The sequence below is a fragment of the Gracilinanus agilis genome, chromosome 2, assembly GCF_016433145.1.
Source record: "Gracilinanus agilis isolate LMUSP501 chromosome 2, AgileGrace, whole genome shotgun sequence".
In the NCBI taxonomy this organism is placed as follows: domain Eukaryota; kingdom Metazoa; phylum Chordata; class Mammalia; order Didelphimorphia; family Didelphidae; genus Gracilinanus; species Gracilinanus agilis.
The window spans coordinates 690,063,090-690,082,133 of record NC_058131.1 but is presented as its reverse complement, the minus strand read 5'-3'; the positions used below and the strand labels follow the sequence as shown (position 1 = coordinate 690,082,133).

Genomic DNA, 19,044 nt, shown 5'->3' with positions numbered 1-19,044 from the left:
ATTCATAGTACTGATTCTAAGTTGGAAAGATGAGTTAAGAAAGGTATATCTTTAGGCAGCAGGCAGCTTGTTGACACTGTGAATAGAGTGCCCAGACTGGAGTCAGGAATACCTGTGTTCAAATGTGGCCTCAGACATTTCCTATTTGTGTGACCCTGGGCAATTCACTTAACTCCCACTGCCTAGCCCTTATTGCTCTTCTGCTTTGGAAACAACACTCAATATTGATTCTAAGACAGGAGGTCAGGGTTTTAATAAATTTTTTAAAGTTAATTTCTAAGAGACTATAAAAGACCCTATTTTGTTTTACATGGGCTGTTTTGCTATATGTGACCCTAGACCACCTGCAACTGCCATTTTCCTTCAGTGTTTTCTTTTCCTCCTCTAATTGGTACAAAAAGACTTAATTGCTTTTTTTTTTTTAGGAGGATTTCAGAGTCACTAGAATGTGGCTCTTCCTTACCTCTAGCCCAGGGGTCAGCTATGTATGGCTCTTTCTGCAGGAGCCATAAAGTCCATTATTTTTCAGGCACTGTTACAGGAGTGGCACTGTGAGCACTGAACTGCTCTCACGAAATTACATTTTAAAAAATGTGGTGTTTATGGCTCTCACGGCCAAAAAGGTTGCCGACCCCTGTTCTAGCTTGATGGGTTAGATCAGTGATTCCCAAAGTGGGCACTACTGCCCCCTGATGGGTGCTGCAGTGATCCAGGAGAGCAGTGATGGCCACAGGTGCATTTATCTTTACTATTAATTGCTATTAAAAATTTTTTTTAAATTAATTTCCAGGCGGCTAAGTAATATTTTTTTTTTTGGAAAGGGGCGGTAAGCCAAAAAAGTTTGGGAACCACTGGGTTAGATTTTGATTTAATGAATTGTCTCTACCTCCTTGAGTTAATGATTCATTTTCCTCAACAGACAGTGTGTGGCCAGCTGTGTTATAAGAAATGGTCTATTTTTCTTTGTTTAATAGATTGTATAAATATTGTTTGCTTAATTGTGAAGGATGCATTCCCCATCAACTGCTGGTGGCATGGGCACCATATGGAAATGTATAAGTAGTCAATGGGCATTTATATTCTGAATGTAATAAAAACCTGTACTCTGATTTTGCTGGCTTAATTGGCATTAACTAGTTGAATTGATAGGAGAATTCATGCAACACTTATTACTGGAAACTTTTATTTTTATATCAGTCATAAATAGATATTAACTGGAGGCAGGTAAGTGGCTCCTTGGATAGAGAGCCAGGCTCAGGGATGGGAGGTTCTGGGTTCAGATCTGGCCTGACACTTCCTAACCACCCCCACATCCCCATATCTAGCTCTTACTCCTTTTCTGCCTTGGAACCAATACTTAGTATTGTTTTAAAGTCAGAAGATAAAGGTTAAAAAAATAACTGGAATCCATGAACTCTCATAATAGAAAAAGTTAAACGAACTTATCTATTAAATGACTTCACAGGAAGCATATGCAACATTCCCACCCAGGGCCCCAGGAGGGAGATGTTCTTGGTGTTGAGGGGCTGGAGCTTGAGATTGGAATTGTGTATAAGAGCCAGACATCATCTGGGTAGAGGCCAGGTGAGCCTCTGGGAGCCAATGAGGACATGGAGAGGGTATGTCTAGAGAAAGAAGAGAAGGTGCTCAAGGATGGGAGCGGCAAGCAAAGTTTGGGCTCCGATGTGTGACTCGGGCATGGCCTGGCAGGCAGGCTCTTCTCCCCTTCCTCCTATGTACCTGTGCTATCCCAAGTTCTTTGCTATTCCTTAATCAACAAGCATTTATTACCAAGTGTGTCAAACCCTTGAGAAAAAAAGAAAACAAGGTCTCCCTTTGAGAGGCTTTCATTTGGTCAGGATTCACATATAAGTTTCTATATTCTGTATTCCCCACCTGGGATGGGACATGTCAAGAAAGGCTTCAGACAGGGACCTTTTCTCTGAGCCATTAAGAAAAATAGGACTTCCAGTGTACAAGAGAGAGGAGAGGAGGAAAGCCTTTTGGACCTGGGCCAAGCCAGCCAGAAGGACATGGACACAGGTGGCACGTGGTAGGTAAGGTGCAGGCAAAAGGCTACTTGATCAGGTTTGTAGGGAATATGAAGGAGAGAGTAAAGAGAGCAAAGCTAGACGGGGACATCAGAGCCAATTTGGGAAGGTCTTTAATCATCAAACCAGAGTTTATATTTGAATCTAGAGATAATAGGGAGCTACTAGAACTCATGGGGTAGGGGAAGGATGTGGCCAGATTTGTGCAATTGTATTAAAGAAAGCCATCTTCTATTAGGGGTGCCCTTAGAACCCCACGAGAAAGAGATAGCCAGCTTTTCTCTAAGAAAATCAGTGTCAGACATGGCAGCATTTTGGGGCTTGTTGGCCCTCCTCCCCAGGCATGTAGGGACCTTGAACTTGTTCTCCCAGATAAAGACAGGCTACATAAAGGATGACCAGGTGGCTCAGTGGACAGACATCTGGGGGGGGGGCGAGAAGTCCTGAGTTCAGATGTGGCCTCAGACACTTTGTAGCAGTGTGCCCCTGGATAAGTCACTTGATCCCCATTGCCTAGCTCTTGCTGCTCTTCTGCCTTGGAACCAATACTTTGTATCAATACTAAAAAAGTAAAGGAGAAAAAAAAAATCTGGCTACAGCTTCCCCTCAGGGTTCTAGAGTTCCCCTGAGGTTTAGGGTTAGGGATATCTCTTCTCTGATGCTGTTGACTTGAATCCCCTTAGTGTGTTCTTCCCCACTGATGACCACCAGTGATGAGCAACCGAGCTCACATGTTAGCTTTTAAGGGATAGTTAGTACAAAGAGAGATGAAGTAACAACAGAAGTACAAACATTTCCTCCCAGTCCCTGTGGGTGCCCTCCTCTCTAGCCCCTGGATCTCAGGGAGATTGTGCTCAAACTTGAAGTAGTTTCTACATAATATTCCTTGTCCCCTCCCTAGGGTGACACGGCTAATTTAGGGTGAATGAGTCTGTACCTTTGCTGCTGCTGGCCTGAGTGGGGAGCATCTCTCCTGTGATTTGGTTTCCAGAATATTTTGTCCTGTACCTCTGATGCTTCCAAGCCCCCAAGGTTGTGGCTAGTGCTGATCTCCTTCATCTTCTAGGAGGAAAGAATGGATGTGACAGAGACCATGGGCTCACTCGACAGGTGGGGATAAAGGCCTGGGGTTTGTCTCACCACTGAGAGTTTCTCCCCTCTTGTCACCTGCCTCTTTAGTCTGCTCAGGGAGGAATGAGTACTGGCTGCCTGGCCAGTCGATGGTGTGTCTCTTCCCAGAATTAGTCACCAGAACCAGGTACAGAAGGTCTGCACATTCCCAGTTGTGGGGCAGGGATGTTCCATGACATCCTCATGCCTTCTGGAAGCGGGGATCCCCTCTGCTCCACACTGGAAACCACCTGGACTGCTCTCCTACTGACCACATTGGTTTCTTTTTTGCTTTCTCCCACTTCTGCTCTTGTCCAGTTGTGTTAATTTATCACACTATGCCTTTTAAATGTTTCCTAAAACCAGCCCCTTGGGCTTCCTCTACATTTTCCATCCTGGGCCCAAACCCTAACCATCCCAATTCCACAAATGATTGCTGGGCTTCATGAGGTTTGCTCCCCCTGGCTTCTAGGTCTTGTGATCATTTAACTGCTACCCCTGTAGCAGGAATCAGGGAGGAAGGATCTCGATGATGGAGGTACAGCTTCATTGGAAGGAGAACTGTCTATGCACAATCTAGGATACATCTTCCTCCATTAAGACCAGTAAAGCTGTGTGAAGCACCACGTATGTGCAGGGCTCTGGGGAATACAAAATGAAGACAGCCTCATCCCTCAGGAAGCAGGGGATTCAAGTACACAAATTGGTAACAACGCTGGCTAGCCAGGAAGGTTTTGTCCTCAGATTTTTACCAAAATTGATATTGTTAATCAGTGAAAGTCATGGACCACACACACTGAAGTTAGGGGGCTTTAAAAACAGAATCAAACATTTATTGACTCCAGTCCCTGTCCTCAGGGAGCTGTCCAAACAGCTGGGCCTAGACATCAAAAGTAACTGCCAGCAAAGAACAGTCAGTGTAAATGTGATCACTCTGGTCCAGAGAGTGGACAAGTCCAAGCTTCCTGAGTGAGGGCGGGCAAGAAGGCTTCACAATATGGGGTGGGGGGAATAACAGCTGCATTCTGGAGAGTGCTGGGGTCTAGATCGAGGGGGAGAGACATGGAAGTGGCACTGTATCAGGCACACTTCAGGCTCTGCTAACACCCTATCTAGATGCTTCATCATGGAATAGATGGATGGAACTCTGGGTCCTGAAAGGCTCTGTCAGCAATCCAAGCACAAGGCCTGGGAGGTCCTAACTCAAGGTGGGAGAAAATGGGGCGAGTCTAGGCCTGAGAGAAGAATGTCCATCAATAAAAATGTATTAGGTGCCTACTATATGCCAGGCACTGTGCCAAGTGATGGGGATACAAGCCAAGCCAGTGCCTGCCCTTGGGAAACTTGCAATCTAACTGCAGAGACAACAGGTAGACAAATGTGTACAAACTCTATACAGGATAAGTGGGAAATAACAGAGAGAAGGCACCAGAATTAAGAGCGGGTAAGGAAGGCTTCCTGTAGGAGTCAGGGAGGTCAGTCTAGAGCAACTCGGCAATTTGCTGCTGAGTAATTAACAACTGGCTCTCCAGGGGGAAAGTAATGGGCCCAAAGCATTTGGGAGTTTCAACTGCACTATTACCATTTTCTCCATCCCTTTCTTAAACCTAGGTAATCGGTGAAACAGTCAGTCAAGCCATGACCTGTAGCGTTTGTGGCTTTCACAGGCATAAATGCTCCCACTGACCAGGTACCAGTCAGCTGGCCAGCTGGTTTGAGCAGTCTCCGGCACACCCTTGCCCACAGTCTGGTCACTTGTTGAGTTTTTTTCAGCCACAGAAATGCACAACATCCTGTCTACTAAGTCTTGGAGGTGTTGTGGTCAGTGTTAGCAGAGGGAGAGCCTACATCAATGAAGTGTCTTTTGAAGAATAAATTGACAAGATTTGTTTACATGGGGGTTCTTGAAGGGAGAAATGGGAACTGTGAGTGGAATGTCAAGAGTTTGACTCTGAAAGGCTTGGGCAGTAGGGAGCCAAAGAAGATTTTTGAAAAAGGGAGCTATTTGGTCAAAGTAGTATTTTAAGGAGACAAAGCTGCCTTTAGGATTTAGGACAGATGAGAGGCAGACCAATTAAAAAATGGCTGCAGTCATCCACACGGGGACTATCAGATGAGGATGCTTATGAAGACTGGATTCCAATTGGCCAGTCCCAACCCCTATTACACAAGGCAAAATGGATCTAGAAGCCAGAGCTCACTTGCAAAAAAACAAAAACAAAAAACAACAACAAAAAAAAAAACACAACATAGAAAAGCAAACATGCAAATGTGATTTTTCCTTATAGAAAGACACCAATAGTGTAATGGAAAAACCATAGGTTTGGAGGGCAGCTAGGTGGCTTAGTGGATAGAGAACCAGGTCTAAGAGATGGGAGGTCCTGGGTTCAAGTCTAGCCTCATATACTTCCTAGTGTCACTTAACCCCCATTGCCTAGCCCTTATTGCTCTTCTTGCAACCAAAATGTAGTTAGTATTGCTTCTAAGATGGAAGGTCAGGGTTAAAAAAAGTCCTAGGTTTGGCATCAGCACTGCCACTTTTGGCTATATGACTAGAGGGAAGATGCTACAATTAGAGAGAGTCTGTGTTCTCATCTGTAAAAGGGGGATAAAATAACACCCCCACTTCCTGCCTTGATTTAAAGAAAATGCCTTGCAAGCCATAAAGTATTATAGAACCATGAGGCAACATGCCCATGCCCCTTCCAGCCTGATGGGGGCAGAGAGACGACCTTCTCAAAGGCTTCATTGGGGAATGTTCTGGAAGCTGGAAGGAGCTAAAAAAGCAAGGCAGGCTTTGAGGCTCTGTTTATCACCCGAGAGGCAGGCTAGCTCAGCGCAGACAAATTCATCAACAGAATGCAGACAACTGATTATTTTGACCATAATGCCCCAAAAAGGCAGGATACTAAGATGGATGGGCTGGGATGCTTTAGTGGGCAGAACATGGCTGAAACCAAGGCTCTCTCCTGGATCTTTTTGTTAGGATCTAAACCCTCTCAAACCTCTGCCCACAGGAGGTTGGCAATGAGGGCTGCTTCTCTTGTGACCATATTTGCTGACCTTCTAGTGATGATATCTTCTGGTACGTCATCCCCTGTATGATGTCCTCTCTTCCCTTCACATGTTTCTAGTAACCAAGCATGTTCTTTATCCTTTTGGAATCAGGCTTTGTCTCACATGATCCAACACTGGACTGGCTGCATCTTCCCTGATCCTTCTCATGAAAATTCTATAGATTCCTGCTTCTAGTTCTGTGTTTTTAAATGGAGATGACTCTAGTATTTCTTTCCTAGAGAAGACAATTACAGATCTCAGAACAGGAAGCTACTGTAAAAACCGCCTGGCTTAGCCTTGCCTCTAGGCAGACATGGTACCATCGCCCCCATTTTAGCCAAAAGGAGCTCACTGACATGCCAAAGGTCACATCCCTAGTAAGCGTTAAGAGAGGCTCCTTCTTCCTCAAGCCATGCTTTCTAATTTCAGTCTCAAGAATTCGATGATGTAGACAGATGGTATGTGTTTAATGACATTCATATTAATATAAAAATTAATCATTTCAGTTCATTCTGGTCTTATAATTTCATGAAATCACATATCCTATTTTATAAGCCATAAAGTAGTAGAAAGGGGAGCTCCCTTTATCGGACAAATACTACTGAGAGTTCACAGCTCTGGAATCTCCAGGTGCTTCCCCCACCTTGTCTTAGTCAACACACTCTCATTTCATGGGAACGTTGCTATAAAGTCACTGCTGTGTGTAGGACTTGGCGGTCTCAAACCAGATTTCTTCCACGGCCTTCTGACCCGTATCAAGCAGCCTCTGCAGGTGCTTCCAGCCTGTCTTGGCAGTGATCATGAGGTAGTCTTTGTTCTCGGGGTACAGCTGGCACGTATAGGCAGACATCACGAGTGACTGAGAAAATCGACCGCTCACCAGTAAGAACAGCGCCTTCCTTTCCTCAGCCGTCAGTGGGATCACGCTTTGGAAGCCGGCCAGCACGTGGCCCCCTGCGGCAAGGGAGTCTTTGCTCTCTATCATCATGTACATGATGGTGATGGCCAACTCGAACACGTAGTACCCTTGGCTCATGTCCTCAAAGTCCAGGACTCCAGACACACGGTACTCTGTGTCACCAGAGGCTTCACTGCTGGGCTCCACCAAGATGTTGTAGCCATTCAGGTCCCCGTGATTGATGCCTGGAAGCAGAGCAATGAAACCAGTGGGGATAGGGTGGGAGTAGGGCAATAGAATGGGGGTTAAACTCACTAAGACCATTTACATTTCATTCCATTTAATGGAAAAGTAAGAAAAAAAACAGCCCCTAAATCCTCCAGGGTGCCTCTCTGAGCCACATGGAAGCACAGCCCAGAACACAGAAGGGACAGAAACAGATTGCTCTGCTTAAAATCTTCAAAAGGCTGAGAGATGGGAATGGTCAGAGGATGACCCCTGAAAGAGAAATGAGGAAGAGGAACCATTGGAACACAGGAAGTTTATAGTTCAATAAAGCACAAATTATATTTCAACATAAATTTAAAACTCTCAAAGGAAATTAGGGTTCATTTGAGATACATTTCTTTTATCTCAGAGCTTCTCTTGAAGAGAGGATCCTTTTGATTTCCTCTCCATGTCTCAACACTTGTCTCGTGAGCAAAGTACTGACTGATGGAGCTGATGGTAAGGGGGTGGGCCTGAAATCCAGGCAGGTGACCTTTTCTGCTTCTAACAGGAGTCTTGAGTCATGGGAGGGGGCCACAGTGGGAGCCCAGAGCCCAGGCTTGGGAATCCCTTTTTTACCCCATCAAACCTGAATGTTGTGGTTCTTTGTGCAGTTATGTACTATCATGCTTTGGGCACAAGAAGACAAAATCCAGAGGCCCTGGGCACTTGGCTGCCCATGAGGCCCTTTCTTGGCAGTTACCCTGAGTACTCTGTTTGGCCCTTCTTATAACTTACTTCTACATTATTTAAGGAATAATAGACATCATGTCTATCACATAATAACTAACATGATGTCTATCATAAAAATACTGATGTATAATAACATAACATCCTTATAAAGCATTATTGAAAAGATGGTACCAGACTGGCCATAGGACAGCAGGCAGGCAGTCTGGACAGCCCTAGCAATGGGTAGCCTCATTAAATCTAGAGGAACATCATCAGGAGGATGAATGTCTTGGCCAGAGCCCCCTCCATTCAGTTCCTGAGGGGCTGCAGTCTGCCTGGGAGGAGGTGTATCCACACTGACCCAATGGCAAATCTCTGCAAGACTGAAAAAGGAAGGTGGTATCCCTCCACCCAGCCCCACCAAGTCCTGCCATGTCTCATTATGGACTGGAGGCAGTTCTGGGTTCTCCAAGGGCATGCCCAAAAAGCAGAAGTGCTGCCAAATTCTACCAAGAGGGAAAAGGCTCCTGGGGCAGTCCTAGCAGATATGTTCTGTATGACTGCACATTGTAGAACCAGTCTCAAAATGCCTACTATCCTTGGGTGGAGGAGGGGTGAGGGAAAGGGAGAGAATTTGGAACCCTAAATTTAAAAACTCAAATGTTAAAAATTATTTTTAACCTGTAATTGGAAAAAAAATATTACTAAGAAAAGAAAAACCAGAGGAAAGTCTGCTCTACCTTGGGCAAATCCTGTATGCAGGCCAAGCACTAGAGGGGATGGAGGGGAGGGGAAGGATGGAAAAAGCACTAATAACAATGAGATTGCAGATCCACTGGGACACCAGGAGGCCATTTTGGTAAACAGGCAAAAACTGGGGAAAGTCTCATCTGTCTCATTTCACCAGAGGCTTCCCTTCCCTTCTCAAAAAACTCATTGTTAGTCATGAGGCAGCATTTGCTGCCTGAGACAGAGGTGATGATGTTACAGATTTGGGGGGCAAGGAAAAAAGGGAATTTCAAAATTCTCTATTGGCAATGGGAAATACTCACATTCTCGAAAACAGCTTAACTTTGGCACTATCTCATTCTTGAACTGCTTGAGCACCTGGTCTATCATCTCCCGGTTTTTGGTCTGGCCCAATGCATAAGTATATTTTTCTAGAAGAGGAACATTTCTCAGGTTCCAGATGAAGTCCCCCCGATGTAGGCTACTTATCTTTGGATGATGGAATTTCTAAGAAAGAATCCAGAAAACAAACATGGTAAGTATCTAATGAGCCAGGCAGTGTTCTAGAAACTGTTCAAAAAGGTCGATGTAGCACTCCTTGACCTCATAGATCTTCCAGTCTAGTAGAGGACAGGAGACACACTGATATTCCTGGGAGATACAAAATAGAGCTTGATGGAGACAAAAGAGGACCAAAGACCTCAAGGAAAATGTGAGGGGGGTAGAGATCCTTCTCTGTTGAAGGGGATTGCCAAGGGAGGTTTTAAAGAGGATATATGATCTGAGATGGGCTTGGAGGAAGAGAAGGACTCTAGGAAGGGGAGATGAGGAGAAAACTAGGAATGTATAGGCTCACAGACTTAGAGCTGAAAGGGAAATTAGTCATTCTAACCCAACCTCCTTATTTTCTGGATACGGTGAAATGATCTACCTTGTGGGGTAGTACATAGTAAGAAATGAACAAGAGAGCCAGGATCTGAACCTGTCTTCAGGGAAGATGGTATGAGCTCAGGGCACCAGCCAGAGACAAACTGTATCCTACTATAGTGAGAGAAATAGGATGAGCCCCTGGGGTGAGTGGGAGAGGGATAGCAGAAAGAGAAAAGAGGGCAAATAGCCAGATTTTGAAAAAAGGAGAAAGGGGAAAATTCAACAATCCATAAGTCAGTGAGCTTGGCTTCAGGTCCAGACAAAATCTGAGAGAAGGTTATTGCAGAGTGGGCTTGTTGTTAGTGGACAGAACACTGGTCTTGCAGTCAGGAGACATAAGTTTGTGTAAAGCCTCAGACACTTGCCACCCATGTGATCTTGGGTGAGTCAGTCTCTGAGAGTTTCATCTTCCTCATCTGTGCAGATGGGATAATCTGTATCTGCCACTGCACAAAGCTGTAGAGGGGAGGAAAGTGCCAGGGACGTGTAATCATTATTTGGAAGAGAAAGCTGAAATCCCAGAAGGAGACTGAACCCAGGGCATGCCAAGCTGACCTCATCCCTTTTTAGACAGGAAAATTCTGTTCTGCCTGGAGAATGCTGTAGGAAGTAAGAGATAGAGTAAATTTCATAGATTAGTTTTAAGAGGAAAGGTGGAGAATTTGGATACAAGCCCTGGGAGAAGATTCTGACAAGGAGAAAAGGATCTTGGGAGTTTTATACTGGAAAGTAACTGTTACTCTGAATCTGGTTTTGACTGAGCTGGGAAAGAGGATTTTGCTCTGGCATTTTCACTGGGAATCCTAATTTTGAGGAAAGATTAGTGATTCCTGTGTTGTAGTATTTGTCTTGGAGTATACTGCTTTCCCTGAAGTACAGAGACCGTCTGCCTGAGATCCATCTGTCAGAAATCTACTGGTGAAGGTAAAACCCAGAGTTTGGTCATCTGGGACTCTGGGTATCTCTAGGAACAACCCAGGCTTTAGGTAAGGCCTCAAATACATCCGTGAGTCCTTCCTATTCATCATTTTTTGTAATCCATATTAATGAGGTTAGTTTATAGTCAGATAGTTGGGTTTTTTGGGTCTTAGTTAGAGATAAGGAATTTTAGAGTAGCTTGAGTGAATTTTCAAGGAGAAGAACTAATTCACTGTGAGGTGAAAGAAAGTGGTTGGAGATTAGCTCCATAGTTTTAGGAAACTGCCTATCATTTTCCCTTTATTCTTCTTTTAAATTAAACTTTGTTTTTAAAGGCAAGCGGGTTTGTGCTTTACTGGCCTAGATAGTTCCCTAGGTGGGTGGTTATCATCTCCCATCCATCTAGGAAGGATTTTTATTTCAATGCTAACATACGTACTTGCATTTTCAGCAGTGTCTGTAGTGAGTCTCTCCTGGCATGCTCGAGGGCAGAATGCAGAGATGTCCCCTTCCCACCCTTGGCTCATTTGGTTCCACCACACCTTACGGTGGATGTCCTCATCTTCCCAGCTAGGAAGAGGCTGCCGGTGGGGGATGTTTCACCAAAACACTGAAATTAGGAATACCAAAGACTGACCTGTCTGTTATGGCCCGCACAACATAAACACCGGGCAGGTTCTTGAACTGCGGAGGGGCTGCAGACATGAAATATGGAATGGGGGAGGGAGAGAAAGGAAAGGAAGAAGAAAAACACAGAGCACAGATAGGGTTAGGAAAAAGCCTCTCAGCCTCCTCCTTTTGGAGCTTCCAGCTTTAGCTTTTATTTGCAAGTCATCCATTATCTTTACTGCCATCAGTGATAAACATTTTAACAGGTCACATTAATGGTACAAGCCCTGTTCAAACATTAGCCAAGATTCTGGTTACAGGCGCCTACCCAGTTTTCTTATGATTATAGGAGTATGTAAGGAGGGGACAGAGATGATTCTTGGAAAACGTGCCATTATATGAGCCTCGGTGAGCGCCACGTAAAGCACCTTATCTCGGGCATTCCTCTGCTGGAAAGGCTGTGTGATATATTCATTACAAGGCTGCTTGCAGTGTTGATAAGGAGAGCTAGAATGGGCCGCTTTCCAGAAAGCTGAATTAAGCCAGCTTCTGCCTCACAGATTTAGCATTGACCCCCGAATCATTTCTCTTTATGGAAGGTTTCGGTGCTCATTTACCTTGTGAATTCCTGATATGGTCACAACAAGAAAACTGCCTTTGCAAAGACATCTTGTACTGACCCTTGGCCGTTGCCATGAGAAGCGGCCTGATCACATCTCTGCTCTTAGGGTTGGTCGGTGCTGGTGTTCCCTTGACCTGCCCTGAATGCTGACACCACATGGTGAATAACTGAAATTGTGTCTAGGGCCAAAAATGACAAAAGAAGGGGCTCTCGTGCTCTCCCTCAACTGCAGTCACACCAGCCCCAGCTACACCCAGATTTTCCAGGCTTTGTGAACCTCCTCTCCACATCCACCTTCATTCCTGCTCATTTTTTAGGGTCCAACCCAGATAACAGCACCTTCTCTAGGAAGCCTGTCTAGCTGGCCTCTCTGACTTGCCTTATTCCTTTCTTCCTCTGAACAGCCACACTGTAATTCCACTTTCCCAGTCTACCTGGTTTTGTTTATGCCTCTTGTCTCTCCTGCTGGAAGGATGCTACCTTCTGCTCCTTTGTACCCCTCACAGTATCTAACAAATAGCAAGTGCTCAGGAATTATCTGGTGAATGAATGAAAAGACCTGACGGAATTTATCAGAGAACAGATGCACATTCACAGCTAAGCCCCTTACCTCGAGAGTTTTATCCATTCGGGCCGCTAGCTTTCCCACTTCATATAAGAGCTTCGGAGTGACAGGAACCTGGGCTATGGGTCTTCCTGGCAGATAGGTGAACAGCCTCACCAAGTAACTCTGGGTGTCAGAGCCGCTGTCTAGTACATGAGAGAGGAAGATGATCAAGACTTCTGGGGATTCACATCTTAGCTCTGACTCCTTATCGCCCGAGTGACCTCAGGCGAGCAAGTCACTTTATGTCTGTGGTCCTCAGTTTCCTCATCTGTGAGAATATTTTGTAAGCCTTAAAGCATTATGCAATAGTTATTGGCTTTCATCATTATTGTTTTTTTTTTTAAGAAATACATTTTATGAGGAAATTATGGGAGTTGTCCCCTGAAGAGAAAAGCAAATGAGAAGGTTTCCCTCATTCAACTTTTCATACTGGGTGGATGTCAGAGAAAGAGCTTCTGTGCTCATAATCCTGGAATGGAAACTGCTTGGGGAAAAAGGCAAGAACTACTGAGTTCCTTCTTGTTTGTCTTTGATAGCAACTCAAAATCTGGCCCCCCACCCCCACCCCTAACAAGGAGAGCTCATTGATCAGATCTGTTTCTGCCTAGAAATAATCCCTAAAAAAAGACTTTTCGAATGAATGAAGGCAAAGTTAGAAAGCAAAGCAAAGTCCAAAGAACCAAAAAACCCTGGGCCCCTGGGCCGACGTCATCGCTGCAAACTCAGGATTTGTGCCAGTTCCCCAAGGTGGGCTCAAGCCCCAATTTGTACTTTCCAAAAACAAAGGGTTGGCAAATCCCATGAACAGACATCAAAATCTCGTACCCCTCTCCTCTTGGGGCTGTGAGGAGGGAGGGCTCATGTAAGCCCCTCCTATGACTACCAACTAATGATGCAAATTAGACTGGAGAGTGAGGGGAGAAGGATGAGAGGACCCAGGAGAAAACAGGCTTCAGGCATTCTCTGTCTTCCTCTACTACTGGTTTTAACTGGTGAATGATCTCTCATCTTCTGTCATCCTCCCTGGACCCCTAACTGACACATAAAGTGTCCGATGCTGCCTTTTCAGGGCTGGACATTAGGTAATCAGAGGACCCTTGCTTTTCTATCTCTCAAGGAACCTTCTAGGATCTTCACCTACGCACGGCGGGGAGACCTGCCCATTTTATAGTGGTAAGAGCCTAATTTAAGCTGCCTTTTCTCATCTGAGGAAGTTTTAGTAATAACCAAACAATAAACCCAGAGGGCTCTCACATTCTCTATCCCCTTCCATCAACTGTACGAAAGTGAAAGTAGGGTTTACCGTAGAAACCCACTTCTGGATTTTAAAGGCTGCCCTCGTTGTGTGTGCAGCGAGTAAAGACATGAAGGAGAAGGAGAAGAATGGTGGTAGTTGCTAGTGTTCTCTTGAACACCATTTTTTTTTTTTTTGTGGGGGGAGTAACAAATAATACCATTTGTGATCCCCTCCTCAGTCATTCGGTATCTTCCCTTCCTTGAGGTAACTTGAACATTCATCCTTCCATCCTTTCAAAATGGTGTGTCTGGCAGCCCAGGTTTTGTCGTATGGGTGTGACTGGCCTGGCCCAGGAATAATAACTAAGAAGAACCACAAAGCCCAGAAACATACACGTGTCTTAGTTGGGTGTCCATCCCTCAAGGCTCTCCCAAGTGCCGGCCACCTTCCTCCAGGCTGCTGAAGCCACTCTCCTTAGTGCAGCTCTGCCCAGGTGACTCCCCTCATCCCTCAAACACAGAGGCCTCCTCTTGCCTCCAGGCTCAAACACAAACCCCTCAGTTTAGTACCACGTGGGGCTCGGGATGAGCAGGACATTGCCGGCCCGGCCTGGGCCAGTTCCTCCTTCTGAGAACCCTCGGCAGGAAACCTGGACTGGATCTAAGGGACTCCCTCCGGGGGCAGGAGGAGGCACAAGTTATCAGATTCCCCCAGTGGGCTGATCTCAGGGTAACTGGCCTTCTCTGGTACCCGCTGTGGGTCATTATGAGGTGATATCAATGTCAAAAAGAACATGTGTATAACAATTTTTCAAATGAGTTTCAGAATCACACTATGTTGTAGAACCTGAGTCGGCTGGGCCTGAGTGGTCACGTAGTCCTCTCTGGACCATACCATGTCTCTGACAAGTGATTATCCAGCCTCTGAAATACTTCTAATGATGGGGAGCTCCCTACCCTCATAAGGCCACCATTACCCTTTGGGATGGCTTTACTCATGAGAATGTTTTTCACCTGGCAGCTCCCTGTCTCATTCCTTCCCCCTCCACTGTCTGTTCTGCCCTTTGAGGCCATCTTCCCTGGGATGGCCACATGGCGCCCCTCAGGGCCGTCACCCAACCCTCCCAGAGCAGGGGTTCTAGTCCACTCTGCACTCTTGCCAGTATCCTTTGGTGATGATGACAAAGCAGAAGTGCCAAAGTCCTCTGGAGGGGGTAAGTTGACCCTAAATCTTACACCCAGATCTCCAGGCCTTCCTGTTCACCCAGCATTGCAGGGAAGGCACCATTAGTCTTTTTAAAAAATCCTTAATTTCTAACTTAGTAACAACTCTAAGACAGAAGGGCAAGGGCTAGGCAAGCAATGTTAAGTGACTTGCCCAGGGACACCCTGCTAGGAAGTGTCTGAGGCCATATTTGAGCCCAGAATCTCCCAACTCCAGGCCTGGTTCTCTATTCACTACTCACCTAGCTGCTCAGGCAAAGCTATTTTTAACAATAAAAATTTTGGCAGTAGAGATGGAGAAACTGAGGCATAGGCTCTTTTTAGCTTGATTTCATACAATAAAAGGACAGCTTGCTGGCCAAGGAATTAAATACAGTGTGACACACAATAGGGCTGCCGAGCAGGAAACATGAGGACTTGGGGTCTGGTGAGGGACAATGACAACAACTGCTTTGCTCACAGCTTTGGAATTCGATACCCCCTTTCACTGGTCCTGTTAGCCTGGAAGCTCCCTGAGGACAAGGACTGTGTCTTATCTGAACTCTGCCTCTTCCTCCACAGCCCCCTCCTAGGCCAGTGCTCAGTTCACAAAAAGCTGGAAGAGAAACATGTCTAACTGGACGAATCTCAGGCCGCCTGCCCCCTTAGTGACCTCTGGCTACCAGAAGATATTTCCTGGTCATCAGAATTCCTGACTCAGAGGCCCCAAACTGGGGCGTCGGGAGCCATGGCACATTCTCTCTCACGACAGGTACGTGGGTGATTCTGGCCATCGAGGAACCAGCTCATCAATGTTTCTGGGGATTTGGGCACTGCTGCCACCACGCTTACCTATGGACATCAGAGAGGTCAGGTTGCCTCCTTTTGTGGGATGGACAGTGGCTATTGGAAATCCTTCGGCCTTCAAGAACATCATAACGTGGCTCTGCACCTCAACCAGGTCTGAGTTCTTGCTGGAGTCAGAGTTGTTCACTTTGAGAACATACTCGCTAAGGCCGGTTGTTGAGGGGGCCCTTGGAACGTGCACGTGAAAGTTCTGGTCATCGTAGCTGGGGAGAGGCTGGATCTTGGTAACTTTTAGCCCAAACATGGACTCCACCAACGCGGAGGCCTGGGGCTCGCTGAAGGCGGGTTTGGTGAGGGTCTGGGATTGCTGATGCTCCGGGCCTGGCATTGCGGCAGAGAGGCCCTAGTCTTCTGCTCTTTCTGTCACAAAGAAGGGGATTAGAATACATTTGTTCTCAGAGATTTCTCAGAGCCGACTTCCCCCCACCCTTTATCCCAGGCCCTCTTGGGTTACTTTGTTCTCCTACAATCTGACCCTTTACTCATACTAAGTTAGCAATGACTAACATCAGATTAAAGGGTGCCCTTTCCCAGGGTGTTTTCCATTGTCAGAGCTAAAAGGGACCTAAAGAGATGAAGGCTGGCAGATAGAATTTCGGGTCTCAGGCACAGGTGTGAAAGAGCCCTTGTGAGAACATCAAGGCTTTTCTCAAGTGCCCCGAGACTGAACCAGAGGCCACAGTTAAGGATTGTGAAGCCACTCAGTTTTCTTTGGCATTAAGAAGTTTGTTTATTTTCTGACTTAAGAATATTCTCTTTTGTCATAAAATCTCCCTTGTTTCAAGTTCCAAGAAGTTATAAAGACACCCGAGTTGGGGAATCACCGTATTCCTTACCCTTTCGAATGCTGGCAAGCCACCCTTTCCCAGAAGACTTCCCTCCCTTCTACTCTTCCCACCCATCTTCATCTCCAAATTGGTTAAAGATTTCTCTTCAGATATCAAATAATTTTGTTTGTGCCATCTAATAACTACAGTGCAACATTACACCTTTGTAGTATTGGGTATATATATGGAATCCCCTCCCAGATTTTAACTTCCATGAAGATAAGGGCTTGGCTAAATTTTCTATCTTCCTGGACCCTGAGCTGTAGGCACATACAGAAAAAGTACAAAGACAAGAAAGATGGGAGTTTCTCTGTACATAGAAGGTGTTTAATAAATGGTTTTTTTGGGGGGGGGGCAGCTGGCTAGCTCAGTGCATAGAGCCAAACCTAGAAATGGGAAGTCCTGTGTTCAAATTTGGCTTCAGACACTTCCTAGCTGGATGACCCTGGGCAAGTCACTTAACCCCCATTGCCTACCCTTACCACTCTTCTGCCTTGGAACTGACACACAGCATTGATTATGAGATGGAAGGTAAAGGGTTAATGTTTCTTGAATTTAGTTCAACCAGGCTGGCTTCTGCATTGACCAGAACTGGAGCCTTTCCAGCCTTGTAGCAGCTGCCAGCATTTGCGCTCTGCTGGCCGAGGTTAGGGAACCTCCTGGGGTCACTTCCTAGTCACATGAGAGCACGGGAGGAGGCCTTTAGCGTGTGGCTATTGCATGTAACTTCAGAATAGACTTTGGCCAGTGGTCCTGAGGCATGCGAGGGAGGAGGCCCAGAGATTCCAGTGTGATATGGAAGGCTTCAAACTTTGCACCTTGTACCGTCGTTCTGGCCCTTCTGGGCTCTAGAGCTCCCAGGCCTACTCCCAAAGGACCTTGGATCATTCAAGGCAAAAAGAGGGAAGGGGGTCAAAAACCATCTTCTCTAGCCTAGTGGGAGGTAGATAGAGAACTAGAGACAGATGGACATCCCTGAAAAGTCGTAAGGCACAATACAAGAGCAGACAGAAGGCACTCGGCATGGTCAAAGGAGCAAAGGGCATTCTCAACTGGGCAAGCCCAAAAACTTCCTGGGAAAGATGGCATTTGAGTTGGTTCTTAAAGGGAAGATTTGGGGCATTTGGTCCTCCCAGCCCCAACTACCTCCATTGTGGGTTCAGTGGGAGGCTAAGCTCTAACTACAAGCCTGGGACAGTGTGGAGTTTCTCTCCTAACCCCTGGGTTTTGCTTTGAGGGCTAGGCCAGGGGAATGGACTTCAGGGCTCACCAAAGGAGTTTGCCCCTTCTCAGGCAGGAGAGAACGCTTTACTTTTTAATGGTGGTCCCCGGAGTCCAGAGACCTAGCTTTGCCTCTTTGTTGGAATCCTTCCTTAATGTGTTTTTTTCATCTGTGAAATGGGGGTTTGGGGGTGTCTGAAGGAGCTTTCCAGTCTGAGACCCCTGAGCTCTGGTTTCCTCCTCTGTAGAATGAGCGTCGCACTTTCCTGACTTTAGGAAAGCCTGTAGGACGCCAGGACCAGAAGGGACCCGAGAGGGCATCGAGTTTTTGGTCCTTTATTTGACAAGGAAGGAATTAAGGTCTAGAAAAAAGTGAAGGTGATGAGAGGGCCCAGGTGAGACCGCAGGATCTGAGGTCCCCCTAGGGGCACGCCAGTCAACCTCTCCAGCCTCAGGGGAGGGAGTTGGCCTTTGAGCTCCCTTCTGGCCCTTCCGCCACAGAGCGAGCTGGATGATGTGAGGCAGGTAGCTCTCTGCCTGCCTCAGTTTCCTCGTCTGTAAAATGAGGGCGGATGAGCACGTACCTCCCAGGAGCGCTCCGCAGTTCTGGCAGCGCTACACACACACATGCGAGTTATTACTAAGCCTAGGTGTCCCCAGCTTACCGCCCCCCAGGCCTCTCGGAGGGACCTGCTGCAGGCGAGTCCCAGTTGCTAGCTACGATCGGCTTCTGCGGAGGTCGCGCCCACCCAGCTGAGAGCCGTGGATTCCGTCCGTGGAGGTGGCTGGACGCCTTAGCTCAGCTGGGCTCAAGAGCGCAGGGAGCTGCCCTGAGAGAGGGAGGAGCTCGGCTCCCTTCGCCACATAAGCACCAGGAACCCGCCCGCAGGACTTAGGCATTTTGGTCTGATCCAGGGCGGCGCTCTGAAAAGAACCCAGGGAGGGGCTTCAGCCCAATGGGCGGGTTCGGTTCTCTGATTGGTCCGATAAACATGAGGGCGGGGTGGAGGGAGTAGACCCAACTCCTGATTGGTCATTTCCCTCGTCTGTGGCCACTAGGTTTGTAAAAGAACGAGATCCTGATTGGATCTTGATTTCTATCAGCTGGTTGCCATGGTAGAAGGAGCCCCCCCCCAGCTCTTTGGACTTCTCCGCCCTACTCTCTAGGACCGAACGCCTGATTGGCTGGTTGGAGGGCGGGGATCTTCATCCCCCTCCTA

The 19,044-nt window shown here is 46.6% G+C and overlaps 1 protein-coding gene across 3 annotated transcripts; it reads right to left on the bottom strand.

Annotated features, from left to right (window-relative positions):
* Nucleotides 1-6,676: 6,676 nt before the first annotated feature.
* HYKK (hydroxylysine kinase) lies at nucleotides 6,677-18,697 on the bottom strand. 3 transcript variants are annotated; one of them, XM_044662900.1, is made up of 5 exons: nucleotides 18,490-18,697; nucleotides 15,762-16,136; nucleotides 12,474-12,613; nucleotides 9,108-9,291; nucleotides 6,677-7,361 (listed from the first exon to the last, which is right to left on the bottom strand). In XM_044662900.1, exons 2-5 carry the CDS (start codon nucleotides 16,102-16,104, stop codon nucleotides 6,910-6,912), a joined length of 1,119 nt encoding a protein of 372 aa, XP_044518835.1. In that variant the 5' UTR covers nucleotides 16,105-16,136; nucleotides 18,490-18,697; the 3' UTR covers nucleotides 6,677-6,909. The 3 variants fall into 3 exon arrangements, with proteins under 3 accessions (XP_044518835.1, XP_044518837.1, XP_044518838.1); XM_044662902.1 differs by lacking the exon at nucleotides 18,490-18,697 and adding an exon at nucleotides 18,409-18,482; XM_044662903.1 differs by lacking the exon at nucleotides 6,677-7,361 and adding an exon at nucleotides 7,369-7,614.
* Nucleotides 18,698-19,044: the final 347 nt, after the last annotated feature.